Consider the following 21,090-nt stretch of genomic DNA (forward strand, 5'->3'; position numbering starts at 1 on the left):
CTACTATCGATGCCGAAACCTATCAAATCAACTCCGATTGACCTCAAATTTTGCACACAAGTCATAATTGATACAACGGACCTATTCCAACTTCCTGAACCAAAATCCAAGCCCGATAACCACAAAGTCAACTCTCCAAACTTCTAATTTTTTCAACTTTTGCCATTTCAAGCCAAAATCACTTTCGGACCTCCAAATCAATATCGAGACACACTCCTAAGTCCAAAATAATCATACGGAGCTATCAGGACCGTCAAAACTCCATTCCAGAGCCATTTACACATAAGTCAACATCTGGTCAACTCTTTAAACTTAGACTTTCAACCTTGGGACTAAGTATCCCAATTCATTCCGAAACATCCCCAGAATCAAACCAACTACTCCGGTAAGTTACATAACAATAATTGAGCATAAAATAAGTAGTAAAATGGGGGAACAGAGTTACAACACTCAAAACGACCAGTATGGTCGTTACAATAGCATTAAGTGCATGGTCCGTTACAGAAAAAATGTCATTCACTGTCTACCGTTACACATTCTTTAATGCCCCTCATAATTGTCATTTAAGAGGGGCTTGATCCTAGGACCTTGTTCCCTAGGTATAACTATAAATAGTGAACTCTACCATCATTGTAAACGATACGGATTTTCTGACAAGCACACACTATATTCTATCAAAAGCTCAATTTTAGTTTACTTTCTTGCTTATTTATATTGCACTTACTGCCTTCAGAAACCTTGCGCCCGAGACTAAGATATCTGCCGTTTTATCTCAATTTCAACGCTAAGTCTTATATTTTTGTCTAATTCATCTATTGTTTTAGGATCAAATCGATTCACTTGTCTATAAACTACATATAAATTCAACTGTATTATTTTACGGGTAAATACAAATACAATTGTTACTTTTTTTTGTCAACTTCTAACTTCAATTTTTTTTTTCCTTTCTGAACATCCAAATGTTGTCTCAATGCAAAAAGAGGTGGGGGGAGGGGGTTGGAGCGTTCATGTGAGCTTCCAGAACAAGAATGCAAGCCAAGTCAACTTTGAAGTAGTTACACTTTCTAAAGTAGTACTACTACATAGAATACTTGTTCCAAAAGGTCCGCTCAGGCCCTCCAATTAGTTTAATACTCCATATGTTATGAAAAGAATCCCAAATAAAATTAGTTTGTCATAATTTGATCATCTAACTCGAGATTTTTCAAAAAAAAAAATATTTATAATTTCTAAAAGTATTATACAACAACAACAACCCAGTAAAATCCCACTAATGGGGTCTGGGGAGGGTAGTGTGTACGCAGACCTTACCCCTACCCGAAGGAGTAGAGAGGTTGTTTCCGAAAGACCCTCGGCTCAAAAAAATAAAAAGACAAAATGACAAAATAACAAAAAGGAAACAATATTAGTATCACAACAACAATCATAGGATAAATAGAAACACCATGAAATTCAGAAGAAAGATGCAAAGCAAAGGGAGACAATATTAGTAAATATTAGTATCACCACAACAATCATAAGAAAAATAGGAACACTGTGAAATCTAGAAGAAAGATGCAAAGCAAAAGCGATAGCTAGTAAATAGTACATGTACTGAAAAGCGAAATAGTAAGTCAAAACATTGCCAATAGCTATCTTAGACAAAAATCCTACATGGCTAGTCTCACAATGGTACGAAGTAAAGCACGACTCAACTATCTCCTAACCTACAACCCTAATGCTCGACCTCCACATCTTCCTATCAAGTGTCATGTCCTCGGAAATCTGGAGCCTCGCCATATCCTGCCTGATCACCTCTCCCCAATACTTTTTAGGTCGCCCTCTACCTCTTCTCGTGCCAGCCACAACCAGCTACTCACACCTCCGTACCGGAGCATCTGGGCTTCTCCTCTGAACATGTCCGAACCATCTAAGCCTCGCTTCCCTCATCTTGTCATCAATGGGAGCCACATGCACCTTCTCCCGGATATCATCATTCCTAATCTTATCTATCCTAGTGTGCCCGCATATCCACCGCAATATCTTCATTTCTGCTACTTTCATATTCTGGATATGTGAGTTCTTAACGGGCCAACACTCAGCCCCATACATCATGGCCGGTCTAACTACCACTTTATAAAACTTACCTTTGAGTATCGGCGGCACTCTCTTGTCACACAGGACTCCAGATGCTAACCTCCACTTCATCCATCCTACCCCAATTTCTAAAAGTATTATGCATCACAAATTTTGTACTGAAGTTTTTATGAACTATTTGAAAGAATATCATTAAAGAATAATTTATTTAAAATAATAATACTATAACATACTCTAACAATAAGGGCAAATGGACTTCTAATGCAATATAAGGAGAAATGAAAAAAATCCCTTCATTGGATAAGGTTTTAGAGTGAAATGGATAAGATTACTTAAAATCTTTAATCAACAACGATATCTCATATAGTAGAGTATGGAGAACTTAGTGTATATATAAATGTTACCCCTATCTTATGAAGATAGAGAGGTTGTTTCCAATAGATACCTGGCTCAAGAAAAGCATAAACACAACAGTAATAGGAAAGAAAAATAATAGTGTAAAAGCCATAAAAATAAAGCAGTAACAACAACAAGATATTATGATGACTGAAATGAAAGAACCAACGGATAGTAATAGGAACCTAAGAGTAAGAAAATACGCAAATATGTGCTAATACTACTAGCATGGAAAAGAAGAACGCTCGACTACTTACTAACCTCCTACCATAATTTCGACATCCACACCATCCTATCAAGGGGCATGTCCATGCTAAGTTAAAGATGTGCCATGTTCAACCTAATTACCTATCACCAACACTTGTTAGGTCTACCTCTACATCTCCTAAAACTCACTATAGACCACTATTCACACCTCCCCATCGGGGCATGTGGGCCTCTCCTCTCACATGTCCAAATTATCTCGGTCTCGATTCCCGCTTTTTATCTACCACGGAAGCTACTCCCCCGTGGCAAATATATACATTCATGATCTTATCTCTCCGAGTATACCCAACATCTATCTCAATATTCTCATTTTCGTCACTTTTATCTTCTGGACACGTGAATTCTTGACTAGCGAACACGTCGCCCATACATCATAATCAATTTTACAACAACTTTATAGAACTTGTCTTTAAGTTTTGGCGGCACATTCTTACACCAAATGTGAGCCTCCGTTCATCCATTTTAATATGATTTGTGTCATCATTGTTAATCTTTCAATTGCCTTGTATTATCGACTTAAGATACTTTATTTTTAATTAAATAAAAAGTGTTTCTGCTTTATAAATCTTACACGATGAAAATTGGTAATAGGGAATTCTAAAGTAAAATCAAATATATAAAATGAAAAATCAAAAAAAGAAGAAGAAGAAATAAAATGTTGTGCCGGGAAACCCGAATACCATATGGGGAAGTGGGTTTTTTTGTGTGGGTGGGTGGGGGTGGTGTTACGTGGTATTGAAAAAGGAGAAAGTACATATATTCCGCTAGTTTCAAGGTACGCGCGGGAGTAAAGGTGGACAAAAGGCGTCGGTTTGTAGGTGAAAAAAAAACTTCCTCTTTTCTCCTGTGAGTGGACGGTTGATTTTTATTCTCTCTTCTCTCTCTCGCAAAAAGGACTCTGTTTTTGTGTGGAGAGGAGAGCAACTCTCCTTTCCCTTTGTTTGTATCTCACCTTTTGTTTGTCTCTGAATTTTCTTTTTCCCTCTCTCTCTCTCTTGCCTGTTTGGTTTGTTGCATTTGATCAAGGGAGAGTGGTGGGAGCTCGGAATCAATGGAAATTCCGGCGAAATTCGTTATCTTCACGCGCTGCTAATGGATGAATCGTCATCGCCATGGATATTTCTATGTCCGAAGGACCTCCCTCTTTGTCACCGTCTCTCCGCCAAGGTCCTCCTTTCTTATTCCTCCTTCTTGCTCTACGCGCTCATTCTCCTCTGTCTCTGACACGCACGTACGATAATTCTGTTAATTTTGGGATGATCAATGTAATTGTTGAAGTTAATGTGCACTGTTGTGATATAAATTAAAAGCTGTCTTTTATTCTACGTATTAATCAGTAATTTGAGTTTGAAGTAGATGTAAACCGAGACAAAAGGTCTTCATAAGCTATAACTTGGATATTCTGTTTTTGCATTGATGTCTGTTTTTTTTTTTAAATTAGAAAAGAGCTGTTTCTTTCCCCTATGTAAAGTTGATACACGAATAAATTTGTTTTAATTCTAAGATCACATGCACACATACATAATATAAAACCTAAGGGTGTTGATGAAGCTTGAATGAAGATCTTGGGAGACTAGGGTTGAAATCCTAGTTATATGTTTTTTTTTTACGTCTTGCCTTCGTCTTAATGGATAAAGTAACCACGAAGTGGTAGCTGTACTGGTGGAGGATTCTAAGTTTTGGTGGAATAGTCCTGGTGGGCCGCAAGTTAGCCGGATTACCACAATTATCAAATTTATATAATATATAGCGCACACATCTTATATGTATGCAAACAACCAATTACAACTATGCCGTACATATATGAGCGACGGATTCAGGATTTAAACTTGATGGATTCAACCTTTAAGATTCTTAGCATTGACCTATTGTGCACTTTAAATTTTGGGTTCCGATCTAATATTTGTTACAATTTTAGTGAGTTTTTAATATAAATTTATGCTCCATGTCGAAAATATTAAGTTCTGATGAATCCGGTGCCGAAATGCTGCATCTGCCTCTACATATACGTGCTACATGTGTATGTATAGTATGCGTGTTTGTGTGTTTATTATATATACTTGTATGTGCAAGTATGTGTGCGTGAGAGAGACATTCCACAATTATTTTTCATCCCTCCTTTTGTTTACCTACTTTTGTAGTATTAATACTTGCCTCTTTTGACCCAGAACCAAGTATGAGTGACCAAGTAGAACAATTGGTCAGTAAGACCGTATGAGGAAAGTAAATTTCATAGGGAACTGCCAATCTGCTTTATGTTTATGCATTGATTAGTTTCAGATATGGCTAAAAGAAAGTTGGTACATAATTAATAGAACTCTTATCCTTTTCATCAAAAGAAAGAAAGAAAAAAAGTAGTACATGTCGAAGTGTGACGTAAGTAGGGATGTGAGGTTGATCAACTATGATGCTTTTCTCATGCATTGAAAAACTTATTTACTTGTAGTGAACCTAAACTACGTATTATAGTGCTTGTCAACTTGCCTTTATATTGACTTTCAAGGACTAACATGTCAGCTGGACTTGCAAGACTTATGTTTTGTCGTTATATGTATATATTCTAAACTCTTTCTTTCTTTTGGAGAAAAGTGTATATCTTGTCAATGTGTTCAAGAGACATACTGGCATTTGATAATTTCTATATTGGAGGAACTCAAGTTATTTTGTTTGTAATACTGGTCAGAGGTGTAGTATAGTTACTGATTTAACACGATGCAGATCTTACAGAATAATAAATGTATGGTAGTGAGATTGGTATTAAAGGATAATTGAGTTAGATTAGTGCAACATTTAATACCATTATATTATTCCATACTGTTGGTATTTCAGACTCTTTATGGCAAATGAATTTGAGATCAATGGAATCAATGGAGTCTGGACCTTATCCTGTCCGTGAAGGTGAACCAGATTGTTCTTATTACATCAGAACTGGTCTCTGCAGATTTGGATCAACTTGCCGATTCAACCATCCACCTAATAGGAAACTGGTAAGGAATGCATATCTGTTAATAGAGAGAAAAAAAGAAAACGAGAAAATTTAAAATGACAAGAAATGTATTGGCTTGGGTAAATTCACTTTTTAATAGTCTTTGAAATGTTGGTGACATGCCTCATTTTGTTGTTAGCCTCTCACTAAGAGAACACCAGTTAGTGTAGTCAGTCTATCATTTTGTTGTGTTCATGATTTGGTGGGATTATGATTATTTGGTCATTCAAAGAGGATTGTTATGATGTGATTAGGGATGTCAGTTGTTTGGAAGAGACTAAGAGGTATTATAGATGGGATATGATGACTTGTATCTTATGTTTGTTGTATTGAATTAGCAGCAGGTTGTAGGTAAGATAACAACAACAACAACAACTACGCTTCAGTCTCAAACAAGTTAGGGTTGGCTATATGAATTCTTAATTCTCCATCTCCTTGCTAAATTTTAAACAAAATTGTCATTTTACAATCGAACCGGTTCCCTTGTTCCTCTCTCTTTTGCCCCAATCCCTCATATGATTTCATCTCACAAAGTTCAAGCATGAATCTGTAACCCGCCAAAGAAATTTAAGACCCACTCTTTATACAACAATTTAAAAAGGATGCAACCAATTCATTATATTTTTACAGAAATTTAATATCTGCAGCGTCTTCTTCAACAATCAAACACAGATATTAATCGGCAGAAACAAGAATTCAGGGTAAACTTTCCACAAGATGCTATGAGTTCTCCTGAGGAAAGAGGTCATGGAAGATTTAATGGCGGCAACCTCAAATTTTCAAAATTTTGAAATGATAAGTGAAAATGCTGGTCGACATTGGAAGAAAATAAAAGGATTTTGAAAAAGAAACTTGGAGTATTTGAGAAGAAGCATGGCTGAATTAGCTCCCTGTTTCCCGCCATGGATTATAGAGTGAACATTTCAGGTAAAATCAAGAGAAGTGGGAAGAAATTTGGGGATTTGGTGAGAAAGACGAAAATGCCCATGTCTTTAATGTGTTGGAAAAGTTAGTTAGAGTATTAACATGGCATTTTGGGTAAAGAAAAAATGGGTACCTTGCGAACTTGCTACCTTCATGTATTCTATATGGATCTTTTTCTTTCATTTTGTCCAATCTTTAGCTAAGTTTGAATTGATTCCAAAGATTTGTAGGCCTTTTGAGACAACTTCTTTCCATGCGATTTTAGGTCTATCCCATTCCCTTCCAACACCTTCACTCACCATATTTCCACACATGCGGACCGGTGCATCTGTAGGTTGACCCAAGACATTTGTAGGTGAGATAAGCATTTTTTATATTGCAAATTGTTAATACATTAAGCAACAAAAACATAAGTTGAAAGTCTAAACAAGACAAAGATTGAAGCGAGGAGGGCAGGGTGAACCGAGGGGACACTATCTCCTGTAAAGGCAATTAGCTATCCTTCAGCACCAACATAATATATACGGTAAGAAACTGGGTCCTTTGTCCCCTTTCTAACAGGAGAAATTTAGCCTCTTATTTGTAACTCAAATGACCTAGAGTATAGGAAACTAACATTTGTATTGCTGTGGATGATAATTGTAATCTTTAGGAGATATAGTGGCCCCTTTCATGGAAATATATGATTGCTAGTTGAACACTGGATGCCCCTAAGAGGTGGCAAATATTCATTGCATCAATCTTGTATTGGATGGAAACATTAATGCCAAATTAACTTATACATAGATTAAGTCATCTGGATTAGTTTCACTTATTTGATGAACATGCAAGTTAAACTTAAAAGGATTTTGACGAATAATCTGTCTATAGGAAATAATTACTTAAGTCATTGATTTTGTGTATTTCATTTGTGATTGTATATGGTTTGGATTTCCCCTCTTCTCCAGTTTATAACTTAAGTTCACTGTACAATTTAATGACTTGGGTAGATGGTATTACCCTTTCTGAAGAAGAAAAAGAAGAGAGCTTTTGATGAACTTGATTAATTAACAAGTTCACGCAGGCTTCTTATACAAGAAGTTTTAACCTACTTACAGTATGTTAGGTAATTATTCCATATGCCTAATAAGTTAAGTAAACATTTTATAGCTAAATTCTCCCTTTGTGTCCTATTTTATGTGACAAACTTTCCTTTTCAATCTGTTCAATAAGAATGACACCTTTCTCATTTGAAGTCATAGTGGGGATAGGAAGTTTCACTTGGTAAATTGGGAGACTGTCACAACATCAAAGAGATGGGTTGGGCTTGTGATTAGAGACTTAAAGGTTTTCAATAAGGCTTCGGAAAGTGGTTGGGGAGGCTTTGGGTAGAGAAGAATGCTTTTTGAAGAGAGGTGATCATAGAGAAATATGGGATTTTGGAGGGGGGGGGGGGGTGGAGGACAAAAGATATCACACCCCTTTACGGGTGTGGGCTATCGAGGAATATTTTGAAAGAGTGGGAAGAGTTTAATGGGAATGTACCTTTTAGGGCGGGTGATGAGAGTACAGTAAGTTTTTGGGGACGCATGTGGTGCAGGAACAACACTTTTGAGTGCTATCTTTCTAAACATGTTCACAAATTCATGCCAAAAGGAGATGCCAGTCCAACAAATACAAAGGTTACAAGGTGGAGAAGTTCACGGGGACTTGAGGTTTAGGTGGAACTTGCAAGATTGAGAGGTTGTAGAATTTCTAAATTTGGTCGAGTTGCTCCAGTATCAAAGAATTACTCAGGTTGGACATGATACATGGAGGTGAGGGATGGTACATAATGGGGCGTTTACTGCTTAAGTCCTATTATGAGAAACTTTTGGTTAGGGAGGAGTCAGTTTTTCTATATCTCTCCGTTTGGATTCCTAGGGTACGAGAAAGGTGTGCTGCTTCACTTGGCTAGCTGCGAGAGGGTGATATTGACAGCCGAGAACTTGAGAAAGAGGAAGATTAATGTCTCAGTCAGTGCTTCATGTGCAAAAGCTTGGGTGATGACATGAATCACCTCCTATTACATTGTTCGATAGCGTTCCATTTGAAGGGGGAAATATTCAGATGGTTTGGATTTGAATGGGTGATGCCAGGTTGTGTTAAAGAAGATTTGTTCTGTTGGAACTGTAGAAGACGAAAGAGAAGACACAGGGCTTGGCACGTTGCTCCACTAGTACTTATGTAGACCATATGGAAAGAGATAAATATGTGAGCTTTTGATGGGGTAGAGAAGGACTTTGTACACCTGAGGAATAATCTCTTTCCTCTAATTTCTTGTTGGTGCACCCATGAGGTTCCTATTTGTAAAGAAGATTGGGTGTTGTTGAAAGAAAATCACATATTTTTATAACATTTTCTACTTTTTGGTGTACTTGTACTAGGGTGCTTGTTCACCTTTCATTAATTAAATTTTATTACCTTATCAAAAAAATCTTAGCATCCCCATTTTATGCTTAGTGACATGACTTGTTGGGATCCTCTTAATTTAAAAGTTCATTCTTTTTTAAGAAGAGGGAACATGAAAAGACATGTGGAGATCTCAATCACTTTGGTACTTTGTATATATTTGGCTTACATGTCAAATGTCTTTATTAATTTCTTATACTTCGTGTACAGTCAAACACCTTCACATAAAGTTTTAACGGAGGGAGTACATAATATCCTAACATATTTTTATAGAATATTTCATAATATATTTCTTGCTCAAAATTTAATGAATCTAGATATGTGTGATAACTGTGTATTCTTAATATTCAACACACCCTCTCAAACTTAAAGTGGGAAACTACTAGAGTCTGCCTATTTTCGGAACATATACGCTGTTGAAATCTCTTAAAGTAGTGGTGCTGGAATTCTTTCCTCCTAGAAGTCTCTAGTAACTGCACAGGAAGGAAGGAATAAAGTCTGAGCCATGGGAAGAAGGTATGGTGTTGCAAATCTCTAGGACACGATCAACATAGCTTAAAGTTGGCTGAACAATGACAAGAGATTCAAGATTTAGAGGAAGATTCTGAGCACCATATAGAGGAGGGATGAAGTCATCATAGAGAGGATGGGGCTAGTTGTAAAGAGATAAGTGGCACCGGGATGGTCACTGGAGAGAGAAGGATGTCAGTTGCCGGAGAGAGGAGCGGTGCTGGTCGGAAGAAGAAGAGGAAAGAAGAATAATATTGCTTGGGCAATCATCGTAAGGGCGCCCACTCGTAGGTGGAAGTTACTTGAGAATTTACTTAAGATTGTTGAGGCTATGTTACGATGTGAAAGAAAGAAATGAAAACTTCTAATTTTCAATTAACATATATAAGAGAGCTTCTCACGTAAGAGTTTTAACCTACTTATTATATGGTAGGTAATCATTTCGTGTGCCTAATATTAATAAGGTAGGTAAATATTCTCTAATAAAATACATAATATCTTAACATATTCTATGGAATATTTTATAATATTCTCTTTACTCGAGTTCAATGATTTTGTACTTGTGTGAATCTAGATACATACTCTCTTAGTACTCTTGTTAGTTAAACGTCATATGAGGAAATCGCTTGGCGGCCCCTTGTCACCTTTCAGCCTCTCTTAATCTTTGTACACTTCCCACCTCCTTTGGCTCTTTCTCTATCTTTTCCTTTCTCTTTGGTTGACTCTGTCCACTACTCAGAGTTCCATTATTGAGATGAAGGGAAGACCCATGAAAAGATTTGGGGCCAGGGGTCAGCATAAAGTCACTGTGAACTGGTCAGCCTATTTTTTTTAAATTCAAAGAACTCATTGAAGAATCTCCCAAGATTGCAGCTCTAGAAAACTACATAGGAGAAGTTCTGCTATGAGTCTCTCCTTCTCCAATGGTTCATGACATGGTGATGCTGTTTGTAAGCCTATATGTTTTTTACAGAAAGGCATGTAAAGGGACATGTTATAGAGGATTCTTTTTCTTTCCCTTGTTGGTCTGTATGGAAAGCTTTTGAAGGTCAAAATTTCCCATTTAAATTTCAGTTGTTAAGTTGTTTCTGTATTTTCAAAACTCGAGTTATCTGAATAATGGATTGAGGAGCGAAGATCCTAGTATAATTCTTTTGGTTAATGGAGAACTCTTATTATATTAGAAAAGAAGAGAGAGCAGCTGGAGGGACAGATGTTACAAGTTAGGCTAGTGCAAAATCTACACCATATGATTTGTACCTTGGACTTGCTAATCATGACATATTTTCTGTTATAAAGAAAGTTTCTCTGTATGTGATGCGGTATGTGATATCAAGTCGGAATCATATTTTTCTTTCCAATATTAAATGTACAAATGCGAGCATCATCTCACTACAATAATTTTAACTTGTGTCTTTAAACTTTGACTTTACACGGATCCTTAATATTAATGATTATGGAATTGTAATATTAATGATTATGGAATTGTATATATCCTTTTGTTCACATTGTGTACTTATGGATGTGGAGAAGTATTTGATGTAGGCCCTTGCCGCAGCAAGTATGAACGGAGAATATCCAGAAAGAATAGGACAACTAGAATGCCAGGTACGGTTGCCAGGTCCATAGGTCTTACATCTGCTTGTTGTAGAGGAAAGTGCAAAAAGTAATTAACAGAAGTGTAACAATATTGACCCTTATGGCTCATCATTAAAAAAATTGATCCTTATGAATGGAAGTACTTCAATAAACATATCTATATTATGGATGAGAATACTTAAATAAACATGTATGATTTGATGCTAATTGCTGTCCCCATTTAACATTTAGGGTGCCTGTTCCATTATGGTTTGATCTACTGCCTTATTTGGTTCTTCCCGTTGTTCTTGTGGAGGTTGATAATTGAATCTTGATTCTAGTCAGAATATTTGGCAAATTTGTGGTTTAAATAATATCTCTGGAAAATCCTTATAAAAAAAGGTTAATATCTCTGGAAAGTACCTAACATCTTTGAAAGCGCTTATTTCTTTTGTAATACACTGGTTGAGGCATGTGATACGAGATTTGATTATATTGTCCTTTAATTTGTAAAATACATAGAGGATTGAGCAATTTCAATATATATTATGTCAAGGGGTAACAAGTATATATACAATTACATAGAGCCCTAACTATAGAAAGAATCAAAAAGGAAATCCTATAGATTTGTTGTGAATCCCTATAATTCTGCTATGTACATTACATAAGAGTATGTCTACATTTATTAAGTAACAGAATATGTCAACGTTCATTATGCAACACTCACCCTTAAGCTGGAGCATAGATATCGATTATGCCCAGCTTGTTACGAAGATAATCAACTCGAATTCGATTCAACGCTTTTGTGAACAAATCGGCTGGTTGCTCTCCTGTCTTCACGTAGCCAGTCAAGTTCTCCTGAATCTTTTCACGAATAAAATGGCAGTCAACCTCAATATGCTTAGTTCTTTTATGATATACCGGATTTGACGCAATATGGAGGGCACCTTGATTGTCACACCAGAGTTTTGCTGGTATTGGATGCTCCAACCCAATTTTAGTCAAAAGATGATGTATCCACATAATTTCACACGTAGACTGTGACATAGCTCTGTACTCAGATTCTGCACTGGATCGAGATACAACACTTTGCTTCTTACTCCTCCACGATACCAGGTTTCCTCCAACAAAGATACAATACCCTGTAGTTGATCTTCTATCAATTTTGAATCCAGCTCAGTCAGCATCTGCAAAACACTCGATATCAGTATGGCCGTGATTGCTATATAATATGCCTAGTCCAGGAGCTCCTTTCAAGTAACATAAAATCTGTTTCAAAGCTACCCAATGTTTGACCGTTGGTGCAGACATGAACCGGCTAACAACACTTGCCACAAAAGCAATAACTGGACGAGTCACAGTGAGGTAGTTTAATTTTCTGACTAACCTCATGTATCTCTCTGGATCATTAAAAGGCTAGCCATCATCTTTCATAAGATGTACACCAGGAACCATTGAAGTGTTGCAGGGTTTAGCTGCCAACTTTCCAGTCTGCAAGCAAGTCAAGAATATACTTTCTCTAAGACAAAAGAATTCCCTTCTACTTCACTGAACTTGCCAAACCAAGCTCGAGGACTGTGCTTCAAGCCACACAAGGACTTTTTCAAATGACAGATTTTCCCATACTCCCCCCGAGCAGCAAAATCGGGTGGTTACTCCATATACACTTCTTCCTGAAGGTTACCATGAAGGAACGCATTCTTTATATCTAACTGATGTAAAGGCCAATTTTCAGAAGCAACCAGAGAAATAAATAAGCAGTCAGAAGTGAGTTTGGCAACCGGGGAGAAGGTGTCAGAATAATCCACCCCATAAGTTTGAGCATACCCTTTAGCCACAAGTCTAGCCTTAAGTCTTGCCACAGAACCATCTGGATTAACTTTAACTGTGAAGACCCACTTACATCCCACATGTTTCTTTCCTTTGGGTAAATCCACCAAATCCCATGCCTGGTTCTCCTCTGAGGCATGTATTTCCTCAAGCATTGCATCAGACCACCCAGGATGATTCTAAGCCTTCTTCATTGTTTTGGGTACCGAGATGGAGTCTAGAGAAGCAATCATAAATCTAGACGCAGAGGATAAGCGGTCATAGAAAACAAAATTAGCAATGGAATATGTGGATTTGCAAGTACGTATACCTTTGCGAAGAGCAATAAGGTCAAGGTCTTCTGGAGGACTATGCGGATGAGGATCTGATGACGAAGGTACTGTTGCAGGACATGTCTCATTTGTCTCTCGCCTCCGCGAGTAAACTTGAACAATTGGCGGTCTTGCTAACACAGTTGGAGCAGGTGTTAAAGGTACACTAGTTGATTGGTGTTCAGTAGAAGAACTATGAGCGGGAGGAACATCGTCCGGTTGTTCTATTAAAGCACGGGTAACCTGATATAGTAGCCACTCGTCTTCCTCCCCCTGATTAGTAGAAATCGGAGGTGCATAGAAAAATGGTGTAGTTTCTGAAGATAGTTGACACCAAATATTTGCCAAGTTCAGTAGAATAACATCGAAACCCCTTCTGAAGGCGAGAATAGCCCAAGAACTTCAATGCCTTGGGATCCAACTTGGTAACAGATGGTCGAACATCTCGAACATAACATGTGCATCCAAATACTTTAGGTTCCACCAGAAATAATGATTTATTTGGGAAAAGAATACTATAAGGTACATTACCACCATGCACGGTAGATGGCATGTGTTTAATCAGAAAACAAGCCGTAGAGACCTCATCAACCCAGAATTGTTTAGGAACCTTCATTTGGAACAAAAGTGCCCGAGCTGTCTCAAGTAGATGCCTATTCTTCCTCTCAGCAACTCCATTTTGAGAGGGTGTACATGAAGACTGATGTAATATACCATGTTGTCTCATGTAGGACTGAAATAGCTCTGATATGTATTCTTAGCATTATCACTTTTTAGAATACGCACCGAAGCATTGAATTGAGTTTTGACTTCAGCACAGAAGGCAGAAAAATGATTAAATACTTCAGAACGACTCTTCATAAAATAAATCCAAGTCATTCGAGAAAAATCTACAAAAGTGACAAAATACTTGTGCCCAATTTTGGAAACAATAGGACATGATCCCCAAACATCAGAATGAACTAGCTCAAAAGCTGATTCAATTCGCTTATTTACCCTTGGACCTAATGAGATGCGATGGTGTTTTGCAAATCGACATGACTCACAATCTAATGAAGAAATATTCTGAAACTGAGGACAAAGCTTCTTCAACAGAGGTAGAGAGGGATGTCCCAATCGATAATGTGCTTCAAAAGGAGACACGACACTGGAACATGCAACAGACCGTGGCTCCCATTCATCAAGAATGTAGAGATCACCAGATAGATATCCTTTACCAATAACCTGTTTCGTTGCAAAATCCAGAAACAAACAATGATCTGGAAAGAACGCGACACAACAATTAAGGTCTCTGGTGATTTTACTAACAGAAATCAAATTAAAGGCCAAGTTTGATAGACTTAATACAGATGACAAGGTAATAGAGGAAGTTGTTTAACAGTTCCAGATCCAACACTATTACAAGTTGATCCATCAGCTACAGTAACTGGAGAGGGTGCTTTGTGTGACCGAAAGCTAGAAAAAATATTTGGATTACCTGTCATGTGATTTGTTGTACCTGAATCAATCATTTATTTATTTGAAGAGGTGATAAGACATGTTTTATCTGATCTAGCAAAAACAGTAACTGAAGGAGATTCCTTAATTGAATTTTGATATTGAAGAAATTTTAGAAACTCATCCGAAACCAAAATTGTTGGGCTAAGAGCTGTAGTATTATTTCCTTCCTGCTTACTATTTATGGTCATCTTTCCAAAAAATCCCTAAAGTATCAATATAAATGTCAGAAAAGCCAATAAAGCTCAAAAGCTCTCCACCAGAATAACATTATCCAACGAAACAACAAACGAAAGACACCCAATGAAACAAAGAAACAGAACTCCAATAGAGCCAATCCAATGGGCAATAACCAATCAAAAGTCCGGCCAATAGTGGTAAGAACCAGTAACCAAGAATCACTAACCAACAGATTAATCTTAAAGCTAAAAAAAAAGGGCCAAAGTTTCACACAAAGTTGGTTCACTACTAAGGATCGAGCAATCACAGAAGGAAATAAAATTTGAACACAACAGAGAAAAGGTGACGAAACCTCGACACTATGAACCGAACCTGGGATGGTCAGAGATTTTCCTGACCGGGGTTTGCTGTACAAACAAACACCATAAGCCGGACGAAAATGTCAAGTCGATGCCGGAGAACCAAGCTGCACTTGATTCCGATAACCCACACGCCTCCACACGCTACTTCTATAAACTGCGTCGGAAATGCTTTGTCGGCGCGTGAGATCCACTCGTGCCTACTCCGACCACCAGATTCTGGGGTTATGTAGATTTGGGGTAGGCGGTCCTTGCTAGGTTGGTGGTGATGGTTAAACTTCTAGTTCCAAACCCTTCAAAAATATTCTGACCCTAACTAACAGTTCTTGTAAGTTCTCTATCTAACTCCGGTAAAGCTAGAGAACTCGCTCTGATACCATGTAAAATACATAGAGGATTGAGCAATTTCAATGTATATTATGTCGAGAGGTAACAAGTATATATACAAGTACATAGAGCCCTAACTATAGAAATAATCAAAAAGGAAATCCTATAGATTTGTTGTGAATCCCTATAATTCTGCTATGTACATTACATAAGAGTATGTCTACATTCATTAAGTAACAGAATATGTCTACGTTCATTATGCAACAATTTTCAAGAATTTTGAGTTCTTTCATTAGATCTGAGCTGTTATTTTTATGTCTTTGGCTCAAGTATTGTAAAATACTCACACCTGCTGGTTTCTTTATTGAAAATATGGCCGTACTATGTGGTGCTTGTTTAGACTTTGAAGGTTTTCACCTTCTTGGATATGTTGATAAACCCACTGTTAGAAGATTCATAATGAAGATCTGACTGTTTTATTTGACCTTTTTTCACCTTCTAAATTGTTTTTTTTACTTCTTATCTGCTTCACTATCTTTAAATATGAACATCTTAGTATCTGTAGTTTTATCGAGGTGAACGAATTATTAAATTAATTGTATCAACTTGTCTTAAATTGGGTGTCTATTTTATAGCTGTTGATGTTCCTATTTTGTGTGGTAATTGGTTTCTTATGACTTTCCATTCTTTCCATTAATCTCCTCTAACCTATTTCACTCACAATTTGAATTATTGAACTATTTTCCAGTACTACTTGAAGACTGGAACTTGCAAGTTTGGAGCGACATGCAAGTTTCACCATCCTAGAGACAAGGCTGGAATTGCTGGAAGAGTTACCCTAAATGTCTTGGGCTATCCACTTCGCCCGGTTTGACCTCATTGCCTCTCTGTTTGTCAAAATTTGTTTTTGTTACTACGCAAAAAGGTCTTTTATTGATATCAAGACGGTGTCAACTTTACAAAAGATACAAAAGGATAGAAATTAAGCCCTCCAAAAGAGCAATTTATACAAAACATTGTATTCTTTTTACACCAAAATACATATAAAGGATAACTTCTAATTTTCCATAGTGAATTTCAATTCCTTCAAAAGCTCTAATCTTCTTTCTCTCAAAATCATCCAAAATATGCAATAAGGAGCTGTATTCCATATCTCATTCTTTTTGAAATCCATCTTTCTTGCCCTCATCTCACCATCACTTCCACCACTATTATAGGAGGTACCCGTCATACTAAATGGGGAATATACCAAGGACCAAAACTCTCTTGATAGCCGGAAATGTAGTAACAGATGGTGCACATCCTCATCGTGATTGTGACATATACCTGTTCTATTTGTCAAATTAACTGAAATAGTTACCCAATGTAGGCAAAAAGTTCTAAGTTGATGGTGAATTTTAGTTCCTCTTGTTCCTTTTCTTTATAATGTTATTTTGGTTAGATGTTGCTTTATTTGCAAAGATGAACACTTAAATACAGCCAAAATTTTGGGGGGGGGGGGGGGGTAGCTTACGGTGACCCTTCATACTTGTGAGCCTTTTTAATGGACATGGACAAAAGAATAGGTAAGCTTAATTCAGAGGAGACATCTAACAAATGGACTTTTTGTCCTTACATTCTAGATGTGCAATTGTTTCTCTGGATGTTCTAAGTGTGTTATGGTCATAATAAGGCTCGAGGCAGCTGACAGTTTGCCTTTCTTTGCTCATGTCGCACTATGAATCTTATTCAGATAATATTATAATATATTATTTTTCTTACCTGCAGAATGAGAATGAATGTACATATTACATGAGAACTGCACAATGCAAGTTTGGAAGTACTTGTAAATTTCATCATCCCGAACCTTCTAACATGATGGTCTCTTCACGTGGTTCTCCTGTTTATCCTCCCGGTCCTTCTCCTACAACTCCTGGTCAGATGTCCTATCCCTTGTCCAGAGCTTCTTTTATTTCTGGTGCACGCTGGCAAGGTTCTTCAAGTTATGCTCCACTGCCAGTGCTTCAGGGAGTGGTATCTTTTCCAGGATTTACATACAATGTAAGCTTTGCCATGATTCCTAGCATTTGGTTGTTATGTCTAATTGGAATTTTGGAATATCCTGCTTCAATCTTGAAGAGTTTTTAGTCTGGATGCGTTTTTGGTATGGGTTCGATGTTCGCTTTGTTGCCTTGTCTTTTCGCTGTTGTGTAGTTGTATAATTTTGTACTTAAAGTCTTTTAGATGTACTGTAATTCCAAATCCATTATCCTACCACTTTCGTCTCCTAAACCTTCTTATTTTTCCCAAAAAGTTCTGTTCTCAACTTCAATCTGCTCCAAAATCATCCAACCTCAACAGAGAATTGTGATGCCGTCTTTGTTAGGTGGTAGAGCAATACTTGTATTTATATATAAATAATTGTAATTCCTGGGATTAGATCTGCTTTGTTGGTCTTGAGGATGCTGTTTGTCTAATCTTACTAGTGGCTGAGTTCATTCTTCCTTGAGTGAATAACTTCTGGGGTCATTTAGCTAGTCTTTGTGTCCTTTTTATTCCATTTGAGTGAACAAATTCTGTTCTTGTATACAGATTTTGTGAAGTAGTTTGAAGAAGATTCTGCCTACCTTTATAAATTTATTAGAAATAGTAAAAGGTTCCTTCTTACAGTATTATGGTTTTAAATATATCTTGTGGATTGACTTATCAAATACTCTCAAATAATATTTATATTTATATTTATATTCGTATTCGTATTTATATTTATATATCTTTTCTAGATTATGTTTTACACTAATCGGAATGATAATGGGAATGTGGTTGGCATAAACAATGGGAATATGTCGCTCTTTAGCAATATCCCTTTTTTAATAGGAGATGTAACCTGGATTGGAAAGGAGAGCCCTCTGAGCTCAAAACAAGTCGGAGTCTTCACAAATTCAACTAATGTCTTTGTCTTCTTATTGTTACATATTCAAGCAAAGGTGTTGCAATCACATATCCTCACAGTTGTCTCATATGTTCTTGTATTGAACAAGCTTGTGAGTGCTGTATCCAATATGTGGCCTGATACTTGCATTGATTCTGAATTTGCTTAGAGATGGTTTTTTCTAGGGTCAGCTCGGCGCAGTTTCATCCGCTGAGGACCAGCAACAGACAGCAGGAAACAACCAGGTTTATGGGAGTTCACGTTCAAGTGATAAAGCAACCATGGGATCAGAAGGAATGAATTCCTCATATCGTGCCAGTTCTTTACCTGTGGGGTATTATGCATTGGAGGGAGAAAATGTTTTCCCTGAACGACTGGGCCAGCCTGAATGCCAGTTTTACATGAAGACCGGAGACTGTAAGTTTGGTGCTGTTTGTAGATTCCATCATCCAAGGGAAAGGCTCCTTCCTCCTCCTGATTGTCTGTTGAGTCCTATTGGTCTCCCTCTGCGCCCTGTGAGTTAAAACATTTGCCATCTGTTTTAATATTTGCGTCAGTTTAAATATTAGTTTTCTATCTAAATTTCCATGCTTGTTGTGTGTCAACTTTTTAGTTTCTAATATGATGCCCTTTCACGCAATTGCTTATTGACGCTGATGTGGCTTATGTTCTGAAATAGATTTAGACTATTCCCGTTGATGGACTTAGTAGTTGGATGCTTTTCATTCTGATAAAGATGTTGGTTTAAAATTTTAAATTGGTCTAGAGATTTTGATTCTATATCATGCATGAAAGCTGGATTGATCAAATTATACGATTAAGTGGTGTCTGTTTCTTTCTTATATTTGGCGTACTTTTCAACGAACTATGGAAAGGTGGTCTCCGCAATTCTCTTTTCTCTACTTCTTTTATTCGTGTGTGAATTCATTCATAAAAGAAAAGAGTATCATTAGCATAAAGGATACATGATATATTCAACAAAATGTACTTGTTTCCAGATCCAACTGAAAAGCTACTAATCCATTGAAGGCCTAGGCAGTATTGATCATCTAGTTTAAGCCTTCCATTACCAATTATAACAGAAATGGAGACAAAGGATCACCCCGTCTTAAGATTTTTTGGAGCTGGGAAGATTTCGTCAGTGCTACGATTTATCAAGATTTATAATTGGACTCAAAAGATGCAAGAACTAATCCAGTTCATCCATCTCTTTCCAAAAACCATGTTGTCAATCAAATTTATTAAGAAACTCTGATTTACATAGTCATAAGCCTTTCCTGAAGTCCAATATACATAGAATCCCTGAGCAGCCATTTCCGATCTGTCTATCCATTGAAAATGCTTTCTGAGTATTAGAGATCAACTTAGCAGTCACCGACTTCAACCTCGCTTAAAAATATCTTCTATGCTCCTACTGGATTGATGGGCATGTAATACCTTAGTTCTTCACTGTCATTCTTCTTTAGGGCTATATATGAGGCATTAAAGGATCCACTCTGGTGGAAGGAACTAGACATTCAAGATCTCTGTTTTAACAACCTCCCAACCTTTTTGGAAGAAAGCTAACGTGAATCCTTCTAGGGCAGGAGCCTTGTCCCCGTCAGAATCCTTGACAATAATCGGCATAGTTTTTGATAATCTCTGGTTCCTTGACAATTGAAGCATTCAATCTCATCTGTCTTTTCTTGAACTCTTTGTTTGCCTTTTTCTGTTATATCAGAATACCTGGATTTACATATTAGCTTATCGGTATTCTGTGTGAGCTTTTGTACCTGCATCTGTGCTGTGGCCACTTTGATCATTATTGAAAAATAACAAAGAAAAGTAAAGAAGTAGAAGTAGGATAACGATTAAGTTGAAATGGGAAGGCAAAGTAGAATTGTTCCTGCCATTTCGTTCTCTGAACTTTTTCGATAATCATGGGCATTGATTGTGCTGAATATTTTTTCTTTTGTTTTGTTTTATTACTGTTTTCTAGGGAGAACCAATGTGTATTTTCTATTCCCGATATGGGATCTGCAAATTTGGACCGAGTTGCAAGTTTGACCACCCAATGCGGGTTTTCACTTATAATATCTCAGCTTCATCTTCTACTGATGATCCTTCTGTTCGGCGTCTGTTGGGTTCATCGTCAGGAACTGGTGCGTTGACTTTGACTTCAGAAGGGATTGTTGAAGCAGCCTCCACAACACCCAGGCGATTATCATTATCAGAAACAAGAAAGATGCCACCTGGTGATAATAACTTTGACAGAGAGGGATGATTTTGTCCTGAACTACCAGCCAGCATCCTCATTTCTATAATTACTACCTTTTTGAAAATCAATAACAGTTGCCTGTAGATTTATTTTCATTGTTGGATATGTACAGCATCCTTCAAAGTCATTTTGTTCTTCTGAATATGCATTTCAGTTGACAAGGTTGACTTGTCACTTTGTAATATGTTAAGTCTGCAAACAATTGGTGAATTAACTGTTTATTTATCATCTCCCAAGAACCCTCTGCCTTGTTT

The 21,090-nt window shown here is 37.1% G+C and overlaps 1 protein-coding gene across 4 annotated transcripts; it reads left to right on the plus strand.

The window, feature by feature from the left end:
* Positions 1–3,556: 3,556 nt before the first annotated feature.
* Positions 3,557–21,075, plus strand: LOC104117227 (zinc finger CCCH domain-containing protein ZFN-like). 4 transcript variants are annotated; one of them, XM_033661560.2, is made up of 7 exons: positions 3,560–3,906; positions 5,569–5,726; positions 11,135–11,197; positions 16,420–16,539; positions 17,439–17,711; positions 18,765–19,094; positions 20,558–21,075. In XM_033661560.2, exons 1-7 carry the CDS (start codon positions 3,852–3,854, stop codon positions 20,840–20,842), a joined length of 1,284 nt encoding a protein of 427 aa, XP_033517451.1. In that variant the 5' UTR covers positions 3,560–3,851; the 3' UTR covers positions 20,843–21,075. The 4 variants fall into 4 exon arrangements, with proteins under 4 accessions (XP_070052814.1, XP_033517453.1, XP_033517451.1 ...); XM_070196713.1 differs by lacking the exon at positions 5,569–5,726 and having other exon boundaries at positions 3,557–3,906; XM_033661562.2 differs by lacking the exon at positions 11,135–11,197 and having other exon boundaries at positions 3,558–3,906.
* Positions 21,076–21,090: the final 15 nt, after the last annotated feature.

This window comes from Nicotiana tomentosiformis, chromosome 3, assembly GCF_000390325.3.
Source record: "Nicotiana tomentosiformis chromosome 3, ASM39032v3, whole genome shotgun sequence".
NCBI lineage: Eukaryota > Viridiplantae > Streptophyta > Magnoliopsida > Solanales > Solanaceae > Nicotiana > Nicotiana tomentosiformis.